Source organism: Haliotis rubra, unplaced genomic scaffold (assembly GCF_003918875.1).
Source record: "Haliotis rubra isolate DU_JTF1 unplaced genomic scaffold, ASM391887v1 Scf1496, whole genome shotgun sequence".
In the NCBI taxonomy this organism is placed as follows: Eukaryota; Metazoa; Mollusca; class Gastropoda; order Lepetellida; family Haliotidae; genus Haliotis; species Haliotis rubra.
This window is the reverse complement of record NW_025765443.1, coordinates 99,050-120,317: the sequence shown is the minus strand read 5'-3', so window position 1 is coordinate 120,317 and position 21,268 is coordinate 99,050. Positions and strand designations below refer to the sequence as shown.

General features: G+C 39.2%; 1 protein-coding gene across 2 annotated transcripts; it reads right to left on the bottom strand.

Annotated features, from left to right (window-relative positions):
- Positions 1–765: 765 nt before the first annotated feature.
- On the bottom strand, positions 766–19,288 carry LOC124270069 (multiple epidermal growth factor-like domains protein 6). 2 transcript variants are annotated; one of them, XM_046705090.1, is made up of 10 exons: positions 19,139–19,288; positions 18,591–18,654; positions 17,833–17,952; positions 17,457–17,684; positions 15,328–15,513; positions 14,897–15,034; positions 7,755–7,895; positions 7,528–7,668; positions 3,485–3,575; positions 766–1,916 (listed from the first exon to the last, which is right to left on the bottom strand). In XM_046705090.1, the coding sequence occupies exons 3-10, from the start codon at positions 17,885–17,887 to the stop codon at positions 1,757–1,759; spliced, it is 1,140 nt and encodes a 379-aa protein (XP_046561046.1). In that variant the 5' UTR covers positions 17,888–17,952; positions 18,591–18,654; positions 19,139–19,288; the 3' UTR covers positions 766–1,756. The 2 variants fall into 2 exon arrangements, with proteins under 2 accessions (XP_046561046.1, XP_046561047.1); XM_046705091.1 differs by lacking the exon at positions 766–1,916 and adding an exon at positions 2,343–2,367 and having other exon boundaries at positions 19,139–19,283.
- Positions 19,289–21,268: the final 1,980 nt, after the last annotated feature.

The following is a 21,268-nucleotide window of genomic DNA, read 5'->3' as shown; positions in this document are numbered from 1 at the left end:
CACGGGAAGACATGCTGCACACACACAGACACACACACGCACACACGCACGCACACGCACAAGCACAAGCATACGCGTCCTGTGTACAGTGTACCCTGATCATAATGCCTAAACTAGTTATATATCTCTTGAAAGGTTAGAACAAATCGTTATATTTGCGTATGAAATTATGCTTAGCCGAATGGAAAATACAATTTAGATTTTAAATTGTCTAGTGATAAGCGAGTATGTGAGTTCGTTTTAACGCCGCTTTCAGCATTATTCCAGCAATATCACGGCGAGGGACACCATATATGGTCTTCACACATTGTACCCATGTGGGAAATCGAACCCGGGTCTTCGGCATGACGAGCGAACGCTTTAACCACAAGGCAACCCCACCGCCCCCAAGTGATCTCACATTGTTTTGATCAAGTTTGTCATTACTTGTTCATTTACTTGATGTCTACGTAGTTCTTAACTGTGCATAATAATAATGTTAACTTCTAGCTTCACACTTTAAGTCATATAGGTATGAATTAACAACAAAAACATGTCAGTTTGGACTAAATCTTTATTGTATATCCTTCCCCATGGTCCCTAGTATGGTGGTTTAACTTCAGTTGTTAGCGATCTATTGCCCATTTTTATATTGTGTTGTCACTTAACAGTACTATTTTATATGCTCCCTAACTAGTTTTTTAAAAACATGTGATATACTAGTTGTTGTACTTTCCGACAGGATTTTATAACCTTTAAATATTTTTCATACTTTTTATTGCTGTATTAGGTTCTCTCGTCACGATAGGGCTGACATATTGCCGACATTTTAACTCACTCACTATTGTATATCCTTATGATAGAGTCTCATGCTTCGAAGGGGCCGCCAATTGTCGCCACCAACATCATTCACTGCAGGGAAACTGTTACAAACGATTGAACGCCAGAATTAATAACCATAGGATAGTGCCAAATTTAGTTTGTTTAAGTTTCAAGTTTACTTAGTTTCAAACACGTTAAATATCGAGGTTCAGGGTATAGCTATAATCAAGAATTCGTACTACGTTTCAATTTCTAAATATTTCGTATAAGACATGATTTTTTAAACGCGAAATAGATATATTTAAATGAAACATGTACAGCTGACATACCTGGCATGTACACACTATATACCAATTATCTGTGATAAACGTTCCACCATTCTTCACTTTGTGTGATGTGCTGGCTAATCATATTCAGATTAGATACAACAAAAAATGTCCATGTGAGTTCATTTAACTAACATCTTCACTGTATATGTCAACAATGTATAGCGACATGTGCATAAAGAACTGTGTTATCAGGTCTGAGTGACCGTCACAAAATGACACGATGCGTTGATTGAGGTTGGGTGAACTAAGCATGAGAAACAGTGTCACTCAGTGAATGATGATAAAGCTACATTAATTAGATACTAGTTGACTGAGAACTTATATATGACAAGTATTTGTAATGTGATATACATTATGATTCTTATCTATATAGCATAAGCATACTTTTTGTCGTGTACTAAACGTCCACAATAATGTGTCACACTTTGTGATACTTATTTACGAAGTACTATGTTGGTAATATATATACAATATATACATGTATTTCTTCAGTGATGCATTGTGCCCTTTATCGTTAATGCTAAAATCACCATGTTTCACCCTGAAGATGATCGACTACATTGAAGTATGGTATAGCATTGTTAACATGTCCGTGTGTACTTTCTGTTGCTGGAACCTTTGTCCTTTCATAAAGTTTCATCCTGAAGATGATTGACTGTATTGTAGTAAGGCGTTGCATTGTCGATATGTTCGTAGGTACTTTCTGTTGTCTTTGTCCTCTCATCAAGTGTCACATAGTGTTCCGCTCTCTTTTTTGTCTTCAAGCTCTCCAGGTGTTTCAGTAATTTGACGGGAAAATAGTTATTGCTATTTGGTAAAATTCAGAAAACAGAACCCTAACGTGAAACAAACAAAAAGGCCCTTGATTTAAGCTGTGGAAACTTTTATATTGTGTCACAGTTAAAACAAAACTTAGACACTGAGGCTAATAGTACATGAAAGTATTGTGTAGGTCAACGGCTCAAAAAGGATCTTAATAGGTTAAGAAATGTAGGTATTGTATACTTTATGATTTCAAACGTTTTTTATTTGTGAATGTTCGCCCGACACCTGCTAATAATGGATCCCGTCCTTAAATCTAGAAGCTGAAGCTCAAAGAATTCTGAAATGTTCTGCAAGAACTAGTGCACAACCATTTAGAATAGGAAATACCTTATGAATGCAAAGTTTGGAGCCCTATTTCTTGCAAGAGTTAGGTTTTCCCGGAGGAAGAATGATTTTCTGACATCACGAATATCTAAAGTCAAAGTTCATTCAGTATGGCGATGAAGTTGTACCCATAATCACTTCACTACATAAACAAATTATTTACACATTGCAAACTGAGAGTCCATGCAGATGAACTCTATTATTTTGAAACCAAAACAGCATATTGTCAAAGGGTGTTCTCAGCCAAATGAATTAGGACGGGGTCGAGTCGTTTTTGCTGTGTGCACCAGATATTTTGGAATGTTTGCAAACCTCTGAAATATTGTTTCACAAGCGGCGAAAGCCTTTCTATATTCATACGAAATCTGGACAGTCGACTCGAGTTGATTGTGCGGTTCCGACAATATCAACAGCCTGTGTTTCTGAATTACTATCGAATGTATATTATACCAGCTAGTAACAGGTGAAAAGGTGAGCCTATCATTCCACACCAGTGCACCTGCAGCAAACACCTGCAGAGACAAGTGTTCACTTACAAACGTGGAACATGTGGTACAAAATAAGGAACTGCGTGCATGGGGCATCATTTTCGTCTAAGCGTCAAATTTGGAAAGGGCATCTAAATGTTTACCATGAAACATTTCGAAGACTGTACTAAGGCCCCGAATGCTGCAACCTGAATCCAACAACTTCGGAGAAAGAATCAGATCTTGTTGGTAAAATTGTACTCTAAAGTATTTCATTTGGACACGCTGGAGAAGAAGTTATATTTGTCGCTTGTGTGGGTATTGAACAAAACAGATCATCAGTATACTTGAAGCCTACTTGGACCAAGTTCTGAGTTCGCCAATCAGAGCAGAAATTACGATTTAATGCACAAAGAACCAATCCAACAAGAATGGGCAACACAAAATAACTTTATATTTGACACTGCATAGCTAATTGGATCGGCATGTAAAGAGGATAAAACATAAGTGTTTGCTTGCTCAAGAAGAGGCTATCACTTAAACATATTTTTCAGCACAATGTTTAAAATGACTGTTAGCATTCTCTTAAGAAACGTTTGTGTCACAGTTAAGTATAGTTTAACGAACCATTGCCTATCATTCCTATCAGGTGATTACATAGCCGCAAGATACTATTTCAATATACAATGCTGTTCGGAAACATGTGGGTATTTGTACGAAAGAGGCAAAATATACTACCGTCTGATGTATATGGTTCCACCAGTCACTGTGCAGATCAGCAACACACCAAGAACAGCTGTCACTGGGATTCCCCAGCCGGAACACTTCTCTGTAGGGGTCAGAAAAAACACACAAATGTGGTCAGATAAATAGAGAACTGTGAATGTAATTTATAAATCTATTTAGATTATGTGTGAAGCTCAAGCTGGCTTTCGCCAAAATTACTCAACAATTGACCATGTCTATACTCTCAAAGCTCTATTTGATATTATCAAAATTACAATAAAAACCTTTATTGCGCTTTTATTGATTTTGTAATGTTTTTGATACAGAAGGGGACATGGCGTTTGCCTCAAAATGATACAAAGTAATATACGCGGAAAATGTTTCAAATTTATCTTTAATAAGTATCAACAAATAAAGTCACGTATTCCACATAATGGTAAATTAACATATTTTTCCCCATGTAAGATAGGAGTAAGACAAGGCGAGAACTTGTCACCATTTCTTTTTGCTATTTATTTAAACGATGTAGAGCTACTTTCAAACGAACGTAGATGGGCTTGCTACTGTAAATATGTTGGTTGAGAATGATTTGAATGTATATATAAAGTTGCTAGTTCTGTTGTATGCAGATGATATTGTTCTATTTGCTGAAACGCCTGACTATCTACAACAATGTTTATATCACTTTGAAAGCTTTTGTAAATTGTGGAAGCTCAAAGTCATTTAATATACTCCCCATCAAACGTTTAGACTAACTAGTGTAAATGTAGCCACTTACTTCAGTCAACTGTTCTGAACTAAATTTTGCAAAATAACCCATACACTTCAAAGGTACTGTTTATACATGAGCTGATGTATTGTAAAACAAATTCGTGACGTTGAAAACTTTATTGTCATGTGTTCAATAAATGATGAGACTCGGTGAGAAATGGCGATTTTTTATCAAACTTTACACCAAAACGCAGCTGTTCACATGCACGATAGTGGCACATGCTTTTCAGCAATTTGATGCACGATCCTCGTGCAATTAATCTGCGTAAGGTTTGCAGATGTTTCCCCCAAGTTAGTGGAGAAATTCATCTTCGTTGTAACCATATGAACATACATAACATATAGTTATCAAAATGACTTTATTATTTCATGCATAAACATGTACATATTCTTAAACCTTATCTTAAATTACCCTTTCAAAGTTAAATTTGGTTAACAAAATTTGGACAACAAATCATAGGTTACAAAATAGAAAAATATTTGAAAAGACAACCGACTTTGAAATCTTGTTATAAAGCTGTATGCATAAGGTATCAATCTGAAGTAGCATTGTGCGTGACATTTCCGTTTTCATTTCATCAAATCAGACATAGTGACCCTTGCAGGTTGCATTTATAACGTAAATCTAAAACATAGAGAAGTAGTTTAAAATAACCATCATTCCAAACTAATGCAATAAAATAAAGCTACAGTTTGGTAGGTCGAGTCATTTCATTGTGTAAGGTTATATGTTGCATCGTCTCACCACTGTATGCGTCACAAGCCTTACATTCCTTACACCCACAATCTGTTGTACAGTTAATCCCATGCATTCCCACGGCACACTCTGTAAGAAAAAGTATGAAATCGTTCAAAGTACGAGTATCGTATTATGAAACATACAACTCACTTTGTCATCCATAAAGTTGTATGTTTCATATTTACTCACCAACTTCTAGAATGCCGATCAAAACAATTACGAGTGTCGTTTTTGATATAAGGTATCTGTACATTAGGTGTCCAGCACATGATTCTTTGAATCAAACAAAGAACGTTACGACACTATATAATAATAACGTTCAAGTTTTCATATTACCCCTGTTTCGGGAATGTTTATGGCCTTGTTTGTATAGCCTGTCTCTTGATATGGCTGCTGGCAGCTCTTTACATGAGTGCCATTGACTAAGCTTCATGCCAGGCTGGATTGACCACAATCAGACACTAGTTTTATTTTTCTACATATTATCTGTCTACCTCAAGCAAATTGCATTTGACATGTTCCAGCCTCACAATCCCCATTCTGTTTGACTCTTTATCTTTATATCCCCCAAAACGCAAAATCTGCAATACATGCATCATAAACTTCAGGAAACAAAGTATGCATGAAACATTAGATAGGCAGAAGTCCTCTAGAATCAAACGTAGATATTAAAGTGCATAATAATGCAATTAGAAACTACAATCGCTTGTTAAAGTGACTCCCCCCATGATATTCACTACCCAACCCCTTTCAGATGACGTAATTATACGGACATAATTTATTTTAATGTTTTCACTTATTCATACATGATTCAAAGAGTTCAAACTAAATTCTGAATGGTCACACAAGTGTCAGCACTCAATATATTGTAAACGGTGCCACCCTAAATATCTGGACACAATGCTTTTGAAAGAGTAAACTTGAGGTGTCCTTTAAAAACAGCCCCGTCTAAATATAATTCAAGCAATCCAAATCTTTGAATTCTGATTATGACGGGCAGTCATCAAATACTATACTGAACATATTATATATCATATTATCTGAGGGCATACCGTTTTCCAAGAGGTACAAATTAACAGATCATTTTTCACTTTCTGAAATGTTTAAAGAAATATTATACCCTAATGTATTGTGATGACTAGTATCTCGTTAACCACTGTACCCACATATGTGAAATTTGCTAATGATTCTTCCAACAGAAATGGAAGCTTTTCTAACATTGGACATTGAGAATATAGTTAGGCCGACTACTTTTAGGACGCCCCTCGTATTTCACCTCGTCACACTCTGTCCTTCCCTGTTATTTACAAGTGCACATGCTAATGCTGAAGATAAAGCCTATCTGGACACATGGTGAGGTCATGAGCTCACTTTATGCAATAGGCAATGATGCACGACGGTTTTCCTTGTAAGGTTCATGGTAGGTTAAATTGACAAGAAAAAAGTAGCTGCATATGTTACGGATTTGATGTCCGGACACGGAAAAGAGATGAGTAATGACACAAAACAGGCCATTATCAATATGATAAATGGTGGATATAGGTCAGCCGATGTTTCAGAGTATTGGGCATCCATCCTTCTACTATTTGCAAATTTTTGAAAAGATATCGAAAACGTGAAAATATTGAAAGCAGACGTCATTCTGGTAGACCTGCAAAAATCACAGCACGGGGGAGTTATCAACTTTCGAGGATCGTTAAAGTTAATCGCCGGAAATCTTTGGAGGATATTACTCACATTTTTAATCAGTCTGTGCAACAACCTTTTCCAAAAAGAACATGTTCAACGAAATTTACATTCACTGGGATTTGTTCGACGGACTGTTTGCAAAAAGCTGGGAATACGAAAGGTCAACAGGAAAAAACTTGTGGCATGGTGTAGAGAAAAAATTCGTTGGAATGTTGATAGGGACTGGAAAAGGGTCATCTTTACCGATGAAATGACTATTGTTGCTAAACCTGATAGAAGAGTGAAAGTGTGGCGAAAGTGATCAGAAAGATGGAGGGTCGAGTGTCTCGGGTATTTCACTCAGGGAATAGGGCTGTCTATGAAGTTGATGATGTGGGGGTGCATTACGTATTACGGTGTGGGGTGTTTGGTGTTTGTCGATGGGAACATGAACAGTGCTAAGTATATTGATACACTTGACAACTTTTTGTGGCCTGTTGTAGTAAAGCATTTCCTTGACAAACCATGGCTGTTTCAAGATGATAATGCACCGATGCATCGGTCCCTTGAGACGGAAACATGGAAACGCAGGAATGACATTCCTCAGCTACCATGGCCAGCACAGAGTCCAGATTTTAACCCAATAAAAAATGTTTGGTATGTTGAAAAACTATGTGAAAAAGCAACAGGACACCGATAAGGTAAGCAACACATTCTTTATTATCCATAACCGGACGAGACCGAAATATCTGCCATCTTGAAAATTGAAACAATTTTGGCACATGAGTGTACATATGCTATAGATTTGAATTTCAGTTCATTAACCTAATTGTTATATATATATCCCTTAAGTGCAATATACGCCATTGTTACTCACGTTGTAGACACGTGCCGTCATTCATCCATCCTGCTGCACATCCTCCAGGGCATGTTCCCAAGGCCTTGTCACAGCTGACACCATCCAGACAGTTTCCACACCGGGAGGAGCAGTTGATACCATAAGAACCATCTGGACATGCTGCAAACACACACATACACATAATGAAGTCATCCAGTAACAGTATTCTGCAGGGTTAGCAATCTCTTCAAATCGTACAGACCCACCTTGTAGACATGTTGTATCACTCTGCCATCCTGCTGCACATCCTCCAGGACAGGTACCGTTTGTCTTGTCACAGCTGACACCACTGAGACAGTTTCCACACTGAAAGGAGCAGTTGCTACCATAGGAACCATCTGGACATCCTGCAAACACAAAAACAATATGTAGTAGTAAACTACAAGCTTAACCTTCTTTTAATCATACAGACTTACTTCGTAGGCTCTCTGCCATTCTGATGGACATTCCCCAGGACCGTTTGTTCTACCACAGCTAATACCTTTCAGTCAATATCTATTTGACTTCAAATGCAACTTTCCAAATGCAACTTTTCCAAGAACTCACGCTGCAGACATAACATAGTGTTGTCCCTCATTCACCCTGAGGCACATCTTCCAGGACATATTCCGTTTGTCTTACTACATATGATACCATTAAGGCAGCTTCCACACTTGGAGGCACAGTTAGTTCTATAAGAACCACCTAGACAAGCTGCACAAACACACAGATATTTACTGTTCACCCCGTCGGTATGGACTCAAATTATAAATTATTACGTTTGTTGACAAATATCCATTTATCAATATCGTACTAAGATATCAGTACTAGTGAGTGAGTGAGTTAATATTTAACGTCACATCGGCAATATTTCAGCCATATCGTGACGAGAACATTTGACATTTAAATAGAATATATATACAGATATCATAAAAAACCTGCCGACGAAGGACAGTGAAACAACTAGAATATCACAGATATACATGTAAAACTAGTAATTAAATCTAAAACTTTTTAACTTTAGGGGACAGCACAATATAAAAATAGGCAATAGATCGCCAACAACTGAAGGTAGATGACCATACTAGGGACCATGGGGACTTACATTACTTTTGCTACCTGCATGGGCCCTAGCTGGATTTACACCATCCCTTCAGCTGCTGGCGATTGGAAGAAATGTTAGCCAAAATTAATAGAACAAGAATACTACGTTTAAAAATCCTGGCAAGTTTAAATTTACTTTGAAGGTTTTGGGACTTACGTACCCTCTCAGGAGGACAATAATTTTACGCTACGTCAACCCCCTTTAAGGGTACATCCACTAACAATCTCAGTTACTAATAGAAACTACCAATAATATAATATTTAACTATTTACAGATCAGTCCACAAATCTAATTCTCTTAAAAATTCAACTATTAAATGATAATTAACATTATGAAAAAGATCCTTCAATGTCTTGAAATTAAAAATACTTATCCCTTGTGATGGAATATTCAACACAGTCAAGCAGGACATGCTTGACTGTGATTCTTTCATCACAAGGGATGCAAAACGGAGGATCTTCGCCTTTCAGTAAATATTGGTGAGTATATCTAGTGTGGCCAATGCGACATCGTCGCATAATGACCTCTTCAAATCTGGACTGACAACCCTAGTAGGCGTAACCAATGTAGGGTTTATTGCATGTAATTTATTAATACCTACTTGGGTGCCCCACTTCTTTTGCATTAGATCGCGGATGTATGTTCTAATGCTGGCTTTATAATCAGAGTATGGGATACGATGTGGTGTCACAGATTTGTTGAGGGCTGCCTTAGCAGCAATATCAGCCATCGTGTTCCCAGAAATGCCAACGTGGCTGGGCAACCAACAAGTCGCATTGGCCAGTAGCAAGTTCATTGTACAATTCAATAATTTCTAATAAAAGTGGATGTTTGCAAGAAAGATTTTTAATAACCTGAAGACACGAAAGAGAATCTGAAAAGATGATATATTGTTTAAATTTACGGTGTTTATTAATATATTTAAGAGCTGTTAAGATGGCGTTTGCTTCTGCTGTAAATATAGAGCTGTTATCCGGTATTCTAGAAGATATTGTTCGGGATCCAATGACAGTGGCACATGCTACTGCGCCACCATCCTTGGACCCATCTGCAAATAAGGATTTGTATGTATTATATTTAATTCTTAATTGACTAAATTCTTGTTTATACTGCAATTCATTTGTTTCTGATTTTTTAAATGTAATTAATGTTAGGTCAACTTGTGGCCTAACCAACTGCCAAGGCGGAGAAGAAAGAAAACGGGAAGGAGCTATATGTTCTAGCTCAATGCCAGCAGCAGAAAGGAAAGGTTTCACTCTTATCCCAGAGGCGGAACAAGAGAAGGCTTCTTGTTATACAGATCTTCATATAGTGGATTAAAGACACGGTTATATGCAGGGTTTAACTCATTGGAATAAAGTTTTGTAATATACTGTAAAGTTACTTTTATACGGCGTTGTGTAAGAGATGGCTCATCAGCCTCGACGTAAAGGCTGTCAACAGGTGAAGTTCTAAAGGAACCAAGACCTAGTCTTAGACCTTGGTGGTGGACAGAATCTAAAAGTTTTAGATTACTGTTGCAGGCTCCACCATAAACGATGGAGCCATAATCAAGTTTGGAACGTACCAATGATCGATATAATTGTAGGAGGGTAGCTTGATCCCCTCCCCACTTAGAATTGACAACGACTTTCAACAAGTCAAGTGACTTCAAGCATTTAGTTTTTAGTGACTTGATATGGGGAAGAAAAGTCAGATGCGAGTCAAAAATTAAGCCCAAGAACCGGGCCTCCTTCACAATTTTGATGGGAGTGCCATTGAGGAACAGTTCCGGGTCTTTACGCGGTTTATATTTTCTACAAAAGTGTATCCAATTAGTTTTGGATTTAGAAAATTTAAAGCCGTTTTCAAGACACCATTTATGTATTTTATTTAAACACAGCTGCATTTGCCGTTCAATAGTATGCATAGTTTTACCGCGACAAGAAATATTAAAATCATCCATAAAAAGAGATCCAGTAATATAATCTTTTAAAACCTTTGATAAACTGTTAATCTTGATGCTAAAGAGTGTTACAGACAAAATACTGCCTTGCGGGACTCCCTGTTCCTGATTAGAATGGTCAGACAGGGTTGAACCCCCTCGGACTTGTAATTGCCTGTTATTTAAAAAGTTGGATATAAAGCGAGGCAAACGGCCTCGTAATCCAAAGTCATGTAAATCTTTTAAAATCCCATGTTTCCATGTTGTGTCGTATGCTTTTTCTAAATCGAAAAAGATCGACACTGCATGTTGTTTATTAATTATGGCATTTTTCACAAAATATTCTAAGCGCACTAAATGATCGATGGTACTACGGTTTTTACGGAAACCACATTGTATATTAGTTATAAGGTTATTGGTTTCCAAGTACCAAACAAGTCGATTTTTTATCATGCGTTCCATGGTCTTGCAAACACAGCTAGTTAATGAAATTGGCCTATAACTGGAAGGATCAGTATGATCACGTCCAGGTTTAGGGATGGGCACAATTATAGCATCGCGCCACGACGAAGGAAATTGTTCAGATGTCCAAATGTCATCAAAAATAGATAGGAGCGTCTCTAAACATGATTCAGGCAAGTGCTTCAGGAGTTGATAATGTATGCCATCAGCTCCTGAAGCAGTATCGTGAGCTTGGTCAAGAGCAGTATGAAGCTCATGTATCGAAAAGGTTTCATTGTAGTCTTCCCCATTGTCTGAATTGAAATTAATAGATTTCTTTTCCTGCTGTCTTTGATATTTCTGGAATTCAGGTACATAGTTAGATGAGGAAGAATGTTTGGCCAAAGTTTCTCCAAGTTTATTTGCTATGTGGGGCGGTGGGGTAGCCTCGTGGTTAAAGCGTTGGCTCGTCACGCCGAAGGCCCGGGTTCGATTCCCCACATGGGCACAATGTGTTAAGCCCATTTCTGGTGTCCCCCGCCGTGATATTGCTGGAATATTGCTAAAAGCGGCGTAAAACTAAACTCAGTCAGTATTTGCTATGTCAGATTTATCAGTTAATAATTCATTTCCACTTTTTAGATGCTTAATGCTAGATTTAGAGCCCTTACCTTATTTTCTGAATCATGTTCCACACCTTTGATATCGGCGTGCGCGAATTGATGTTTGAGACATAACTTCGCCAAGATTGGCGTTTATTTTGTTTAAAAGTATGCCGTGCTTTGACGTTTAAAATTCTAAATTTGTTTAAATTGTGGACCATAGGATGACAACGGAAATAATTTTCAGCTTTTTCCGTGCCTTGCGAGCTTGTTTGCATTCAGCGTTAAACCATGGTTTACGTACATGAGGAACTGCAGAGGATTTGGGGATACACTTGTCAGCTATGTGTCTGAGCTCATCTGAAAAACATTTGATGGCATCAGGAAGATCACGAAAAAGTTCGGGTTTCAGTTTGTCAGTACAGAAAGTTTCATATAAAGGCCAGTTAGCCTTCTTAAAGTTCCATCTTGATGATGGAGGAACATCAGATGGATTCACGGGTTTTAGTATTGTTGGGAAATGGTCACTTCCACACAGGTCGTCGTGGACTGACCACTCGAATTCATGAAATAAGTCTGGGTCAGTAATTGATAAATCAAGAGCTGAATAAGTTCCTGTACCAGGATGTAAATATGTGCTAGAACCGTCAGTATATATGCATAAATCATTGTCTGAACAAAACTCTTCTAATAGTTTACCTTTAGCATTAGTAGTTGTACCACCCCAGAGCGGGTTGTGGCCATTTAAATCTCCCATAATGATACAAGGTTTCGGGAGTTGGTCATATAAATATTGAAGGTCAGTCTTCTGAAGAGTTGAAGATGGGGAGATGTACAAAGAGCATAATGTGAACGCAACATGTAACCTCAGTCGTACGGCAACCGCCTGGAAACCAGTAGTAAGTATAACAGGGCTATGGATAACATTTTGCTTGATAAGGATCGAAGATCCTCCAGTGGCCCGATCACCTGGAGGTGAAAAGGAATGGTATGCATTGAAATAACGTAAATCGAATGTATCCGTCTGTTTTAAGTATGTCTCCTGGAGACAAATGGCTGATGGTGTGAAGTCCTGGACTAATAGCTGCAAATCATTGAAATTTTTCCTTAGTCCTCTGCAGTTCCACTGTACAAGATTAATAGAAGACATTATCTTTTGGGGGGATTTATTCGGGATCTACCCCGCACTTGTTTTGAGGGCGACAAGCTATGTGCCCTAGAATGGACGTTTTCAGATACGTCCATGTCCTCAAGAGATCCATATTTGTTAAACAACTGAATTTTATTTTGCGACCCCTCTGGAGCTCTGCCACTTTGTTTCTTGTTAGCATCAGGCTTAGGCTTACCTTTACTTTGAACAATTTGTTGATTTTCAGATGACGATTGAGTGAGTGAGCGTGATTGAGAGGAAGATTTATGATCAGAAGAAGATTTTGACGTACCAGGAAGTGATTCTTCAGTCTGAGACGATATCTCAGGGTACAAATTCTTTGGAAAGTCCCCTTTGACCCAAGTCAAGGTTGTTTGGCAGCTAGTGGATGATTTTGTTATTTTAGAGCTAGACTCAGATGGTGTTTTGGCTACTGCAGCACAACTCTCTGGAAGATCGGATCTCTTTACCAGTTTTTTTGCCTCAGAAAAAGTGATATTTTGGGTAAATTTGATTTTGTTAATTGCCATTTGCTCTTTCCAAATGGGACACTCTTTAGAAAAAGCTGAATGGTCGCCCGAGCAGTTGGTGCATTTTTTAAAAGTACTGTTACAATCTTCTGTTGTGTGTGTCTTCTCACCACAGTGAGCACACACAACAGACAATGTACAAGTATTTACACCGTGTCCATATTTCTGGCATTTAAAACACCTGAGTGGGTTAGGGATGTAGGTGTCAACGGGAATGTTACAGCAACCTGCCTTCAGCGATTTGGGAGCATTTGGAGATGAAAAGGAAAACAGATAGGTATTCGTTCTGAAAGTTTCAATGTTTTTTCGGGTTGTAAAGCGCTTAACGTAAAGAACACCTTGATCTTTCATTTCTGATACTATGTCAAGTTCTGACATATCATCAAACAATCTGTCCCGGTCTCTGACGTTTCCTTTACTTGTGTTCAAAGTTTTGTGAGCAGAGACCGAGACCTGAATGCCAACGAACAATTCTGTATTCATCAAGTTTGTTGATTGCGATTTTTTCGCACATTCAACTAGCAGCGCACCTGAACGGAGACGTTTAATGTTCTTTACATCCCCAGCAATACCTTGAATACCCTTAGATACTGCAAAAGGGTTCAACTTTAATGGACTCTTGTCTAGAGTCTCGATCACAAGGAAACGTGGCCAATACTCAATCGACTTAGGCAGTCTGTGGTCATCATCAACCGGGTCATTGTCAAGAGGACGTTTGGTTCTTTTGTTGGGGTTTCGTAAGCCATGGTTATTGTGTTAGATTTCATCATCCGAGCTCCCCACCCACCATGGAGTATCACAAGGACGATGCTAAAAACAAGCGGATCTCCGACTTGCAGCACCAAGGATACCCGGATGACATACTCCAACAGAAAATTAAAAGATTAATGAATCCACCAGATTGGCCAATGAGCCACCGCCTTCTGGGCATACGACTCTAGGCAAAAACTTACATGAAATTGTGCAGTTGAAATTCAAAAATTCAAAGTTCAAAAATTGCCAAGATTTAAAAATATCATATAATAATTCTCAAATTTTGTGCAACATTTTACAGTTGTAGCACAGGGCTTGGCGTGACCAGACGATTGATTGAACCGGGCCAGTTCAACCACCCGTCTAGGTGAAGTAAGGGGCGAAGTGGTGTGTTGGGCAAAGGAACACTGTTCCTGGAACCAGTGCCCTCAACCACCAGCCACCCGTCCTCCACCGACACAGGGGCGCAACCCACGGCAAACGGGTTGGTTGCCCAAATATCCCCACGGGTCCACAACGGGGAGTTGAAGGGCGCTTAGCATGACCCAGCACCCACCACGAGGAGGTGGCCCTTCATAGGTGCCAGATATCAGTACTAACGTTGTAGACATAACATTGTGTCGTCATTCAAATCCATGCAAATGCACATCCCCTCATGCACAAGAGGGGATAGCCTTACAAATAAAAGTCCAGTTCACATTTCTGTTTTGCGTAAATCGTCGTATTGGAAATCCGAAATTATTTGCACAGTCTTCACAAGAGTCTAAACAATAAAGGATAATAACTTGATAAACCGTTTATTTGAACTAAAATTATATACTTTGTACACAGTCTAGTTGCTATTTTTGTATTTTCAGCACATACCTGTTTGGCAGTCAGTGCCATGATAACCAGGGAAACATCCACTAGAACAGTGACCACTGATCTTGTCACATACATCAGTACTGTTAAGGCAGCGGCAGTATTTATCACAATCTTTAGAAAACCATCCGTTACTGCAAACTTGTATTGTTCAACACAGAATTACAGTTAAACTATAAGATTTTGATTTACATGCATTCATGATGAACCTAAAAGATGTAAAAGACGGAATATGCTGATGTAATTTCTAACAGCATTTACTGTTTTTCATATTTCATTGCGGAAGAAGGATCGATTAATCCGATCTAACGTCAGTGTTATAAACAATGAACGTGGCCTGAATTGCAAATGTTGGGTGGCGTTTTCCGATATAGTTTGTTGTCAGTTCATTATTATTCTTTTGGTATCTGTTCATATACCTATTAATGACATACCAAATATCTGCACTTCACACAAAGTAAGATATTTCAGTTGACCAGGTATCCGTATAGTGACCGTGGTTCCTGTCAGTGGCTGGCGGCAGGTGACGTTAGCTATAGGAGGAGGATGTTCAGTTGATGACCAGTTGTAGCACATCTGGCTGCCCACAAGTATCTCCATGCCGTTGCTTCTCTCCTGAACTGTTAAAAAATGATTGAGAAATGTCATAAGTATTAATTGTGTTGCATCAGTGGAACACGTTAAATGAACATAGATGACTTGAGTTATGAAAGATAACACAAATTCTGCTTTGCAAGCTCGGATATGAACCACGGTAAAGCGAATCGTATGCAGTTCAAATCTTACCGCATAATTCAGTTTTACCTGTCAGACTAGCCACCAACGCTTTACACTAACATTTTTCCAGAAAAGACATCAACACAATATACGCACATATAAGCCTAACACACACACACACTCACGCGCTTGCACACGCACATTAGACACACATACACGCAACACAACACGCATAAAACGCACGCGCGCGCATGCAGGCACAAATTACAGACTAACAGTGAGTGAGTGAGTTTAGTTTTACGCCGCACTATTCCAGCTATATGTCGGCGATTTGTAAATAATCGAGTCTGGACCAGACAATCCAGTGATCAACAGCATGAGCATCGATCTACGCTATTGGGAACCGATGACATGTGTCAACCAAGTCAGCGACCCCTGACCACCCGATCCCGTTAGTCGCCTCTTACGACAAGCACGGGTTGCTGAAACCAGCATGTTGAAGGGCAATATTCTAACCACGGGTTTTACAGACTTACAGACACAATGAACACATAACATAGACAACACAGTGTCACTATATCCACACAACACATGAAAGGCACATACGCTGTTTGCGTTTTAGAGCATGCCATTATTATTACTGACTTCGCTAAAGTTTACATCTATGTGGATCTGTCACATCACAGAAACAGTATTTGTATTCATCACGTTTCGTCAACATCTGCTGCTGCCGAAATGGTTAACTGATGATGAGGACATGTATTTCATGAATTTTCATGTATTTCTGTATAACCAAAGGTGCTCAATTAGCAACTATCGTACTGATTATATTAATGTGTTGTGTGTAGTTAATACAAAGTGATACAGTGATGCCCGTTGATATTATTGTACATTAACATAGAAAACCAGTTGCTACGGTGTTTATCAGAAATGGGCTTCACACATCGTGCCCATGTGGGGTTGACGGCGTGACGGGCGAACGCTTTAATCACTTGGCTACCCCATCGCCCCGTCTTAAAATGAGGACGACCAATTGTAAAATAACTTAAATAGTCTACAATATGTCAGTACAGTACATGATAATGAATACTCTGTACCCAACAATATCTGCAGTTGGCTATTTTTAGACCATCAGTGCAAGAAAGTTGCTTACATCTTTAACATAGAGACACAACGTCTGCAGTGACAGCGCAATAGGTACTGCACGTGCAACATAGTATGATGCGAAGAGGTTGATTTTCACGTGTTTGATAACTTTCAGTCTGAAACTGAAAGTGCACAACTATTTTGTGCTATTTATATATACTGTTATAATGTAATGACGTACATTAATGGTCAAAACGACCGCTCGTCATGCATTAAAACCCGGATTCGATACCTCATATGGTACAGAGTATGAGCTTAATTCAGGTGAGATTCACGTAATATTGCTGGAATATTGCTAAAGATGGTGCAAAACCATATTACTTCACTCAGATGGGGACAGAACAATCTGTACCTTTCTGATGAGGCTATACCTTGTTCGACGTAAATTCAGATGAATACAAAATATGACTCTTGAAAGGGAACCATTCGTGTGTAAAAAACATCCTTAACAATCTATTACAAATCGATACAATAATAAACATTCTGGCTCACTAAAATCTTATTCAGTTACGTTTCGTTGATTTCGAATTTAGCTGTACATGTTAAGGTTGCCAACTGAAAGGCCAAATTGTCATTCCCTTCAAAAGAGGCCATTTCTTGCAGTGTCGGATGTTGTCACCCTTAAATAATCCTCTCACAAAATATCCTATACTGTACAGTGCGTTCGTGCGTGCGTGTGTGCGTGCCTGCGTGCACTCACGGTCGTCACGTAGATAGAGTCTGATGTGTTGTATCTTCTCTGGAACTGAAGTGTTCAGGTTCACAGTCCAGGTTGGATTTGTCTCTTTCTTTGTATGAGCACATGTCCGTGGTGAGCTATAGACATTTGTGGTGGCTCTGCCGTCCACACCAAGTGCTGCTCCATACAGATTTGGAAAATTGGTCAGTGTGCTACTCTGGCTGCTAGATCTCCGCAAAGCAATGTTTTCTGAAATTTAGATACATAATTAGTATCACAAGTATCGGTGACTTGCAATCATTGTTTTACATATACCCGTCTACTCATCTACCCCCACTCATGTACATATTCATAACTTTGTGTATTCACCACATCTACCAATCAACTCCACACTCACGTTTCTGACAACACGGACCAAACCATCCCTCCTGACACATGTCCTGACCATCCATCTGACTACAGGGAGTTGAGGGGAACTTGTCACAGAGCTCTGTGGTATTACAGTGGCATTCTGCATTTGTTTCAAAAAACATGGCTCCGCTTGTTACTCAGTTAGAAATATACAATACAGTATTGTTAGCATTCAGTGATAGCTAAGTGAGTGTTTGTTCATCAAGTCCAAACACTATATGCACTTATAAACCGACAGTTACGTCACTCCATTGTTCTTAGGGGACACTTTTTTTCTCGTAATATCCCTCAAATCTGATACAATCTCGCTTCCTCGAGCAATTATCTTAATAACGTCCCTGTGCCCCTGGCAATTATCTTAATAACGTCCCTGTGCCCAGGGCATTATCTTAATAACGTCCCTCTGCCTCGGGCTTTTCTGAGGAATAGCCCTTGACTTTGAATTATTACTTGTTTTGAAGATTGATACGACTTTGTCTTGCCATCACTGAATGCGATCTTAAAATATGACATTATCGTGCAGGGAAACGGTAGCGCGGAGCACGTGCATTGCGAGGCGTCGGCTGCCAGTCTCATCCCAGTTGATTTCAACAGTAAATACTAAGTATTGAAATTATATCTAAAGTATATCTTCGATCGGTTTATAAGTTGGATATAACATGACCCTTGGGCATTATTGAAAAGTAAGCCCTCTTCCCTACACATAGCTACTCTTGTTTTACATTAAGTGAATAACGTCCCTACCGGTGAGGTTCACGGTGACACAGATCACAAGCAATCCCACCCAGCACCTTCCGATGTTAGATTCCTGAAAAGAGGCAAAGGGATGAGAGCAAATGTATCAACACCGGGGTTAGCATAACAGATAAATATACACTTACGAAACAAAACCTGTGGACAGATAATGTCATGCTTGCAAAGACATTTGGTACGACCTCGTTTCTCGATATCGCAAAATCAATCAAAACTAAATGACACTGCATTCTGAGGGTGAGTGAGTGAGTTTATATTTACGCCGGACTCAGCAATAGTCCAATTATATCGCGGCGGTCTGTAAATAATCGAGTCTGGACCAGACAATCCAGTGATAAACAGTATCGATCTGCGCAATTGAGAACCTATGGCATGTGTAAACCAAGTCGGCGACCCTGGCGACCCGATCCCTTTAGTCGCCTCTTACGACAAGCATGGGTTACTGAAGACATGGCCAATGTACAAGAGTGGGGATGCCAGATCTTTCACTCACATACCTACTCCGGATAAGAGCTAAACTATGTCTCTGCGCTACTCACCTCTCACATCAACAGCCCACAGTCGCCTGTCTGAACACCAATACAATTCGGCAACAAGGAAGTTGTTTAAATAAAACACGTATTGAAAACATAAAATAGATATAGTCTCCTGTCATGCTTTGTGCAAACCGGGCGATACAGTCTACACAAATTGTCTATACAATTCATACACCTGCGAAACTGCTTTGTTACGTGTACATGTAGATACAATGGTCTAAACTTCTGTACTCTATAGTACCCTAGCCGCATACCGTCCACACATGATAAGGCAACGGGAAAAAGAGAAAATGAAATGTAAGCCCATGTGCACAACCGTCCTTGATCTTTATTTGAGTGGTTGTGAGGGAGTGGGGAGGAAACTCCAGCCCCCCCCCCACACCCACACCCACACCCACACCCACACAACATACATCTGCTTCGACGACTACTAACACTATAGAGCAACGCCGTACGTACAGATAGGGACTGTAAGGCTCTGTTTGGCGGGTCTGCTTCGGTGATGAATCCATAGCCGCGAGAGAGGAGTGAGTGAGTGAGTTAAAATGTATCGTCACATCGGCAATATTTCAGCCATTTCATGACGAGAACAATGAAGTTTATACATAGTAATTAGTATATCAACATACTAGGGACCATCGGGACGTACAGTACATTTACTTCCTGCATGGGCCCTAGCTGGATGAGAGAGAGGACAGTATGTCCACTGACATTGCTATTAATGTTTGTCACCGAGCTGTTTGGGACAAATCGATGGATTCGTTGGCGGTCAACATATTCTGTGTTGTGATGGTATGGGGAGGCCAATCCTTCAAACGGAGATTTTACTTGGTGGTGGTTCTATGGAATGTGACCAAAACATCGGAACATCGACCAAATCATTCATGCCACATTCTTGTCATTATTCAAAGTGAGAGAACATATAGAGCTCGTGTCACTGCTGACTCCCTTCATAATTTAAACACTAAGTCTTTCCATGGCGTAGTCGTATTAAGCCTGCCCACAGGTGGACAGGACGTGTAGCTACCGCCATGTATAGTTTCAATCAAACTAAATGAACTATAGTCAGCATATTGAACAGAGTATATTGTTCTAATTTCGCCTTTGGGTTTTACTTCTTTGGGTTTTTAATAGTGTATTTTCGCAACATAAAACAAATTCTCGCGACGACATATGCCGTACAATGCCCCAGCTATAAAGCACAAAGAGGCATTATGAGCGAGCGAGCGAGTGTGTGTGTATTTATTGTCACATCGGTAATATTTCAACCATTTCGTGACGAAATCCAATTTGACATTGATAAGGGATAAATGTATAATATAAAACATGTCGTCAAGGGACAGTTGAGGAACTGTGTCCAGTGGTGGTTAAAACGTATTTTACTGCTGTAGCCGTTTAGACATAAATCAGTGAAACCATTGAATATTACATACAACCATCCTTTGGTATTTGCCAACATCTCACAATCCACTTAAATAATCACTTGGAAGCATGCATATTTTACTCATGTACTCATCCCCCAGTCTGTACACTTCATCCGACAATGAATAGGTGACACATTGGTGGATAAGAACATTTTATTCTTTGCATCGACATTACAATGTCCCTTCATCAAATATGTATCATTAATATGTATCTGTAACCTGAAATGTTTACACAATGTAGGCTTAATAAACAAAACTAACTCATGGTAACAAGCCAAAAACTAACGTCAATATCTGTAGAAAGGTAACTGCACACAGCTATTGTAATACAAACATGAAGCTAGTCATTAACCGACACCAATGCCAACAGAAAAATTGCAAAGTAATTTCTTATATTGCGAACAACCTTGTTATTACTTCGACAACGAAAGCTACACAACTATTCACCACAGTTCTGCGCAAAAGTCAGCTTGGCTGTTTTTTATGTTCTCCTTTACGATAAGTATATGTTGCAGGGGTTCATTTCAATCCTGGAACCCGCTACCAGTCCTAATCTTGTTAAATATCCGCAAAATGTTCATAATTGAGCAGTGGATGAGCAAGTTAACATTTAACGTGACATCGGCAATATCTCAGCCATATCGTGAGGAATTTATACAATAAAAAATAATAACATTTTAGAGAGTAAAACCTGTCGATGATGGACAGT

Bases quoted from the DNA above. Each gene is read 5' to 3' on its own strand.
- LOC124270069 (XM_046705090.1), bottom strand. From the start codon at position 17,887: ATGGATGGTCAGGACATGTGTCAGGAGGGATGGTTTGGTCCGTGTTGT. The intron at 7,896-14,896 runs GTATGTGCTGAA...TTGTGTTTGCAG, and splicing joins TGGCACTGACTGCCAAACAG to GATGTCCAGATGGTTCCTAT. The intron at 3,576-7,527 runs GTGAGTAACAAT...TGACCCCTACAG, and splicing joins TGACGGCACGTGTCTACAAC to AGAAGTGTTCCGGCTGGGGA.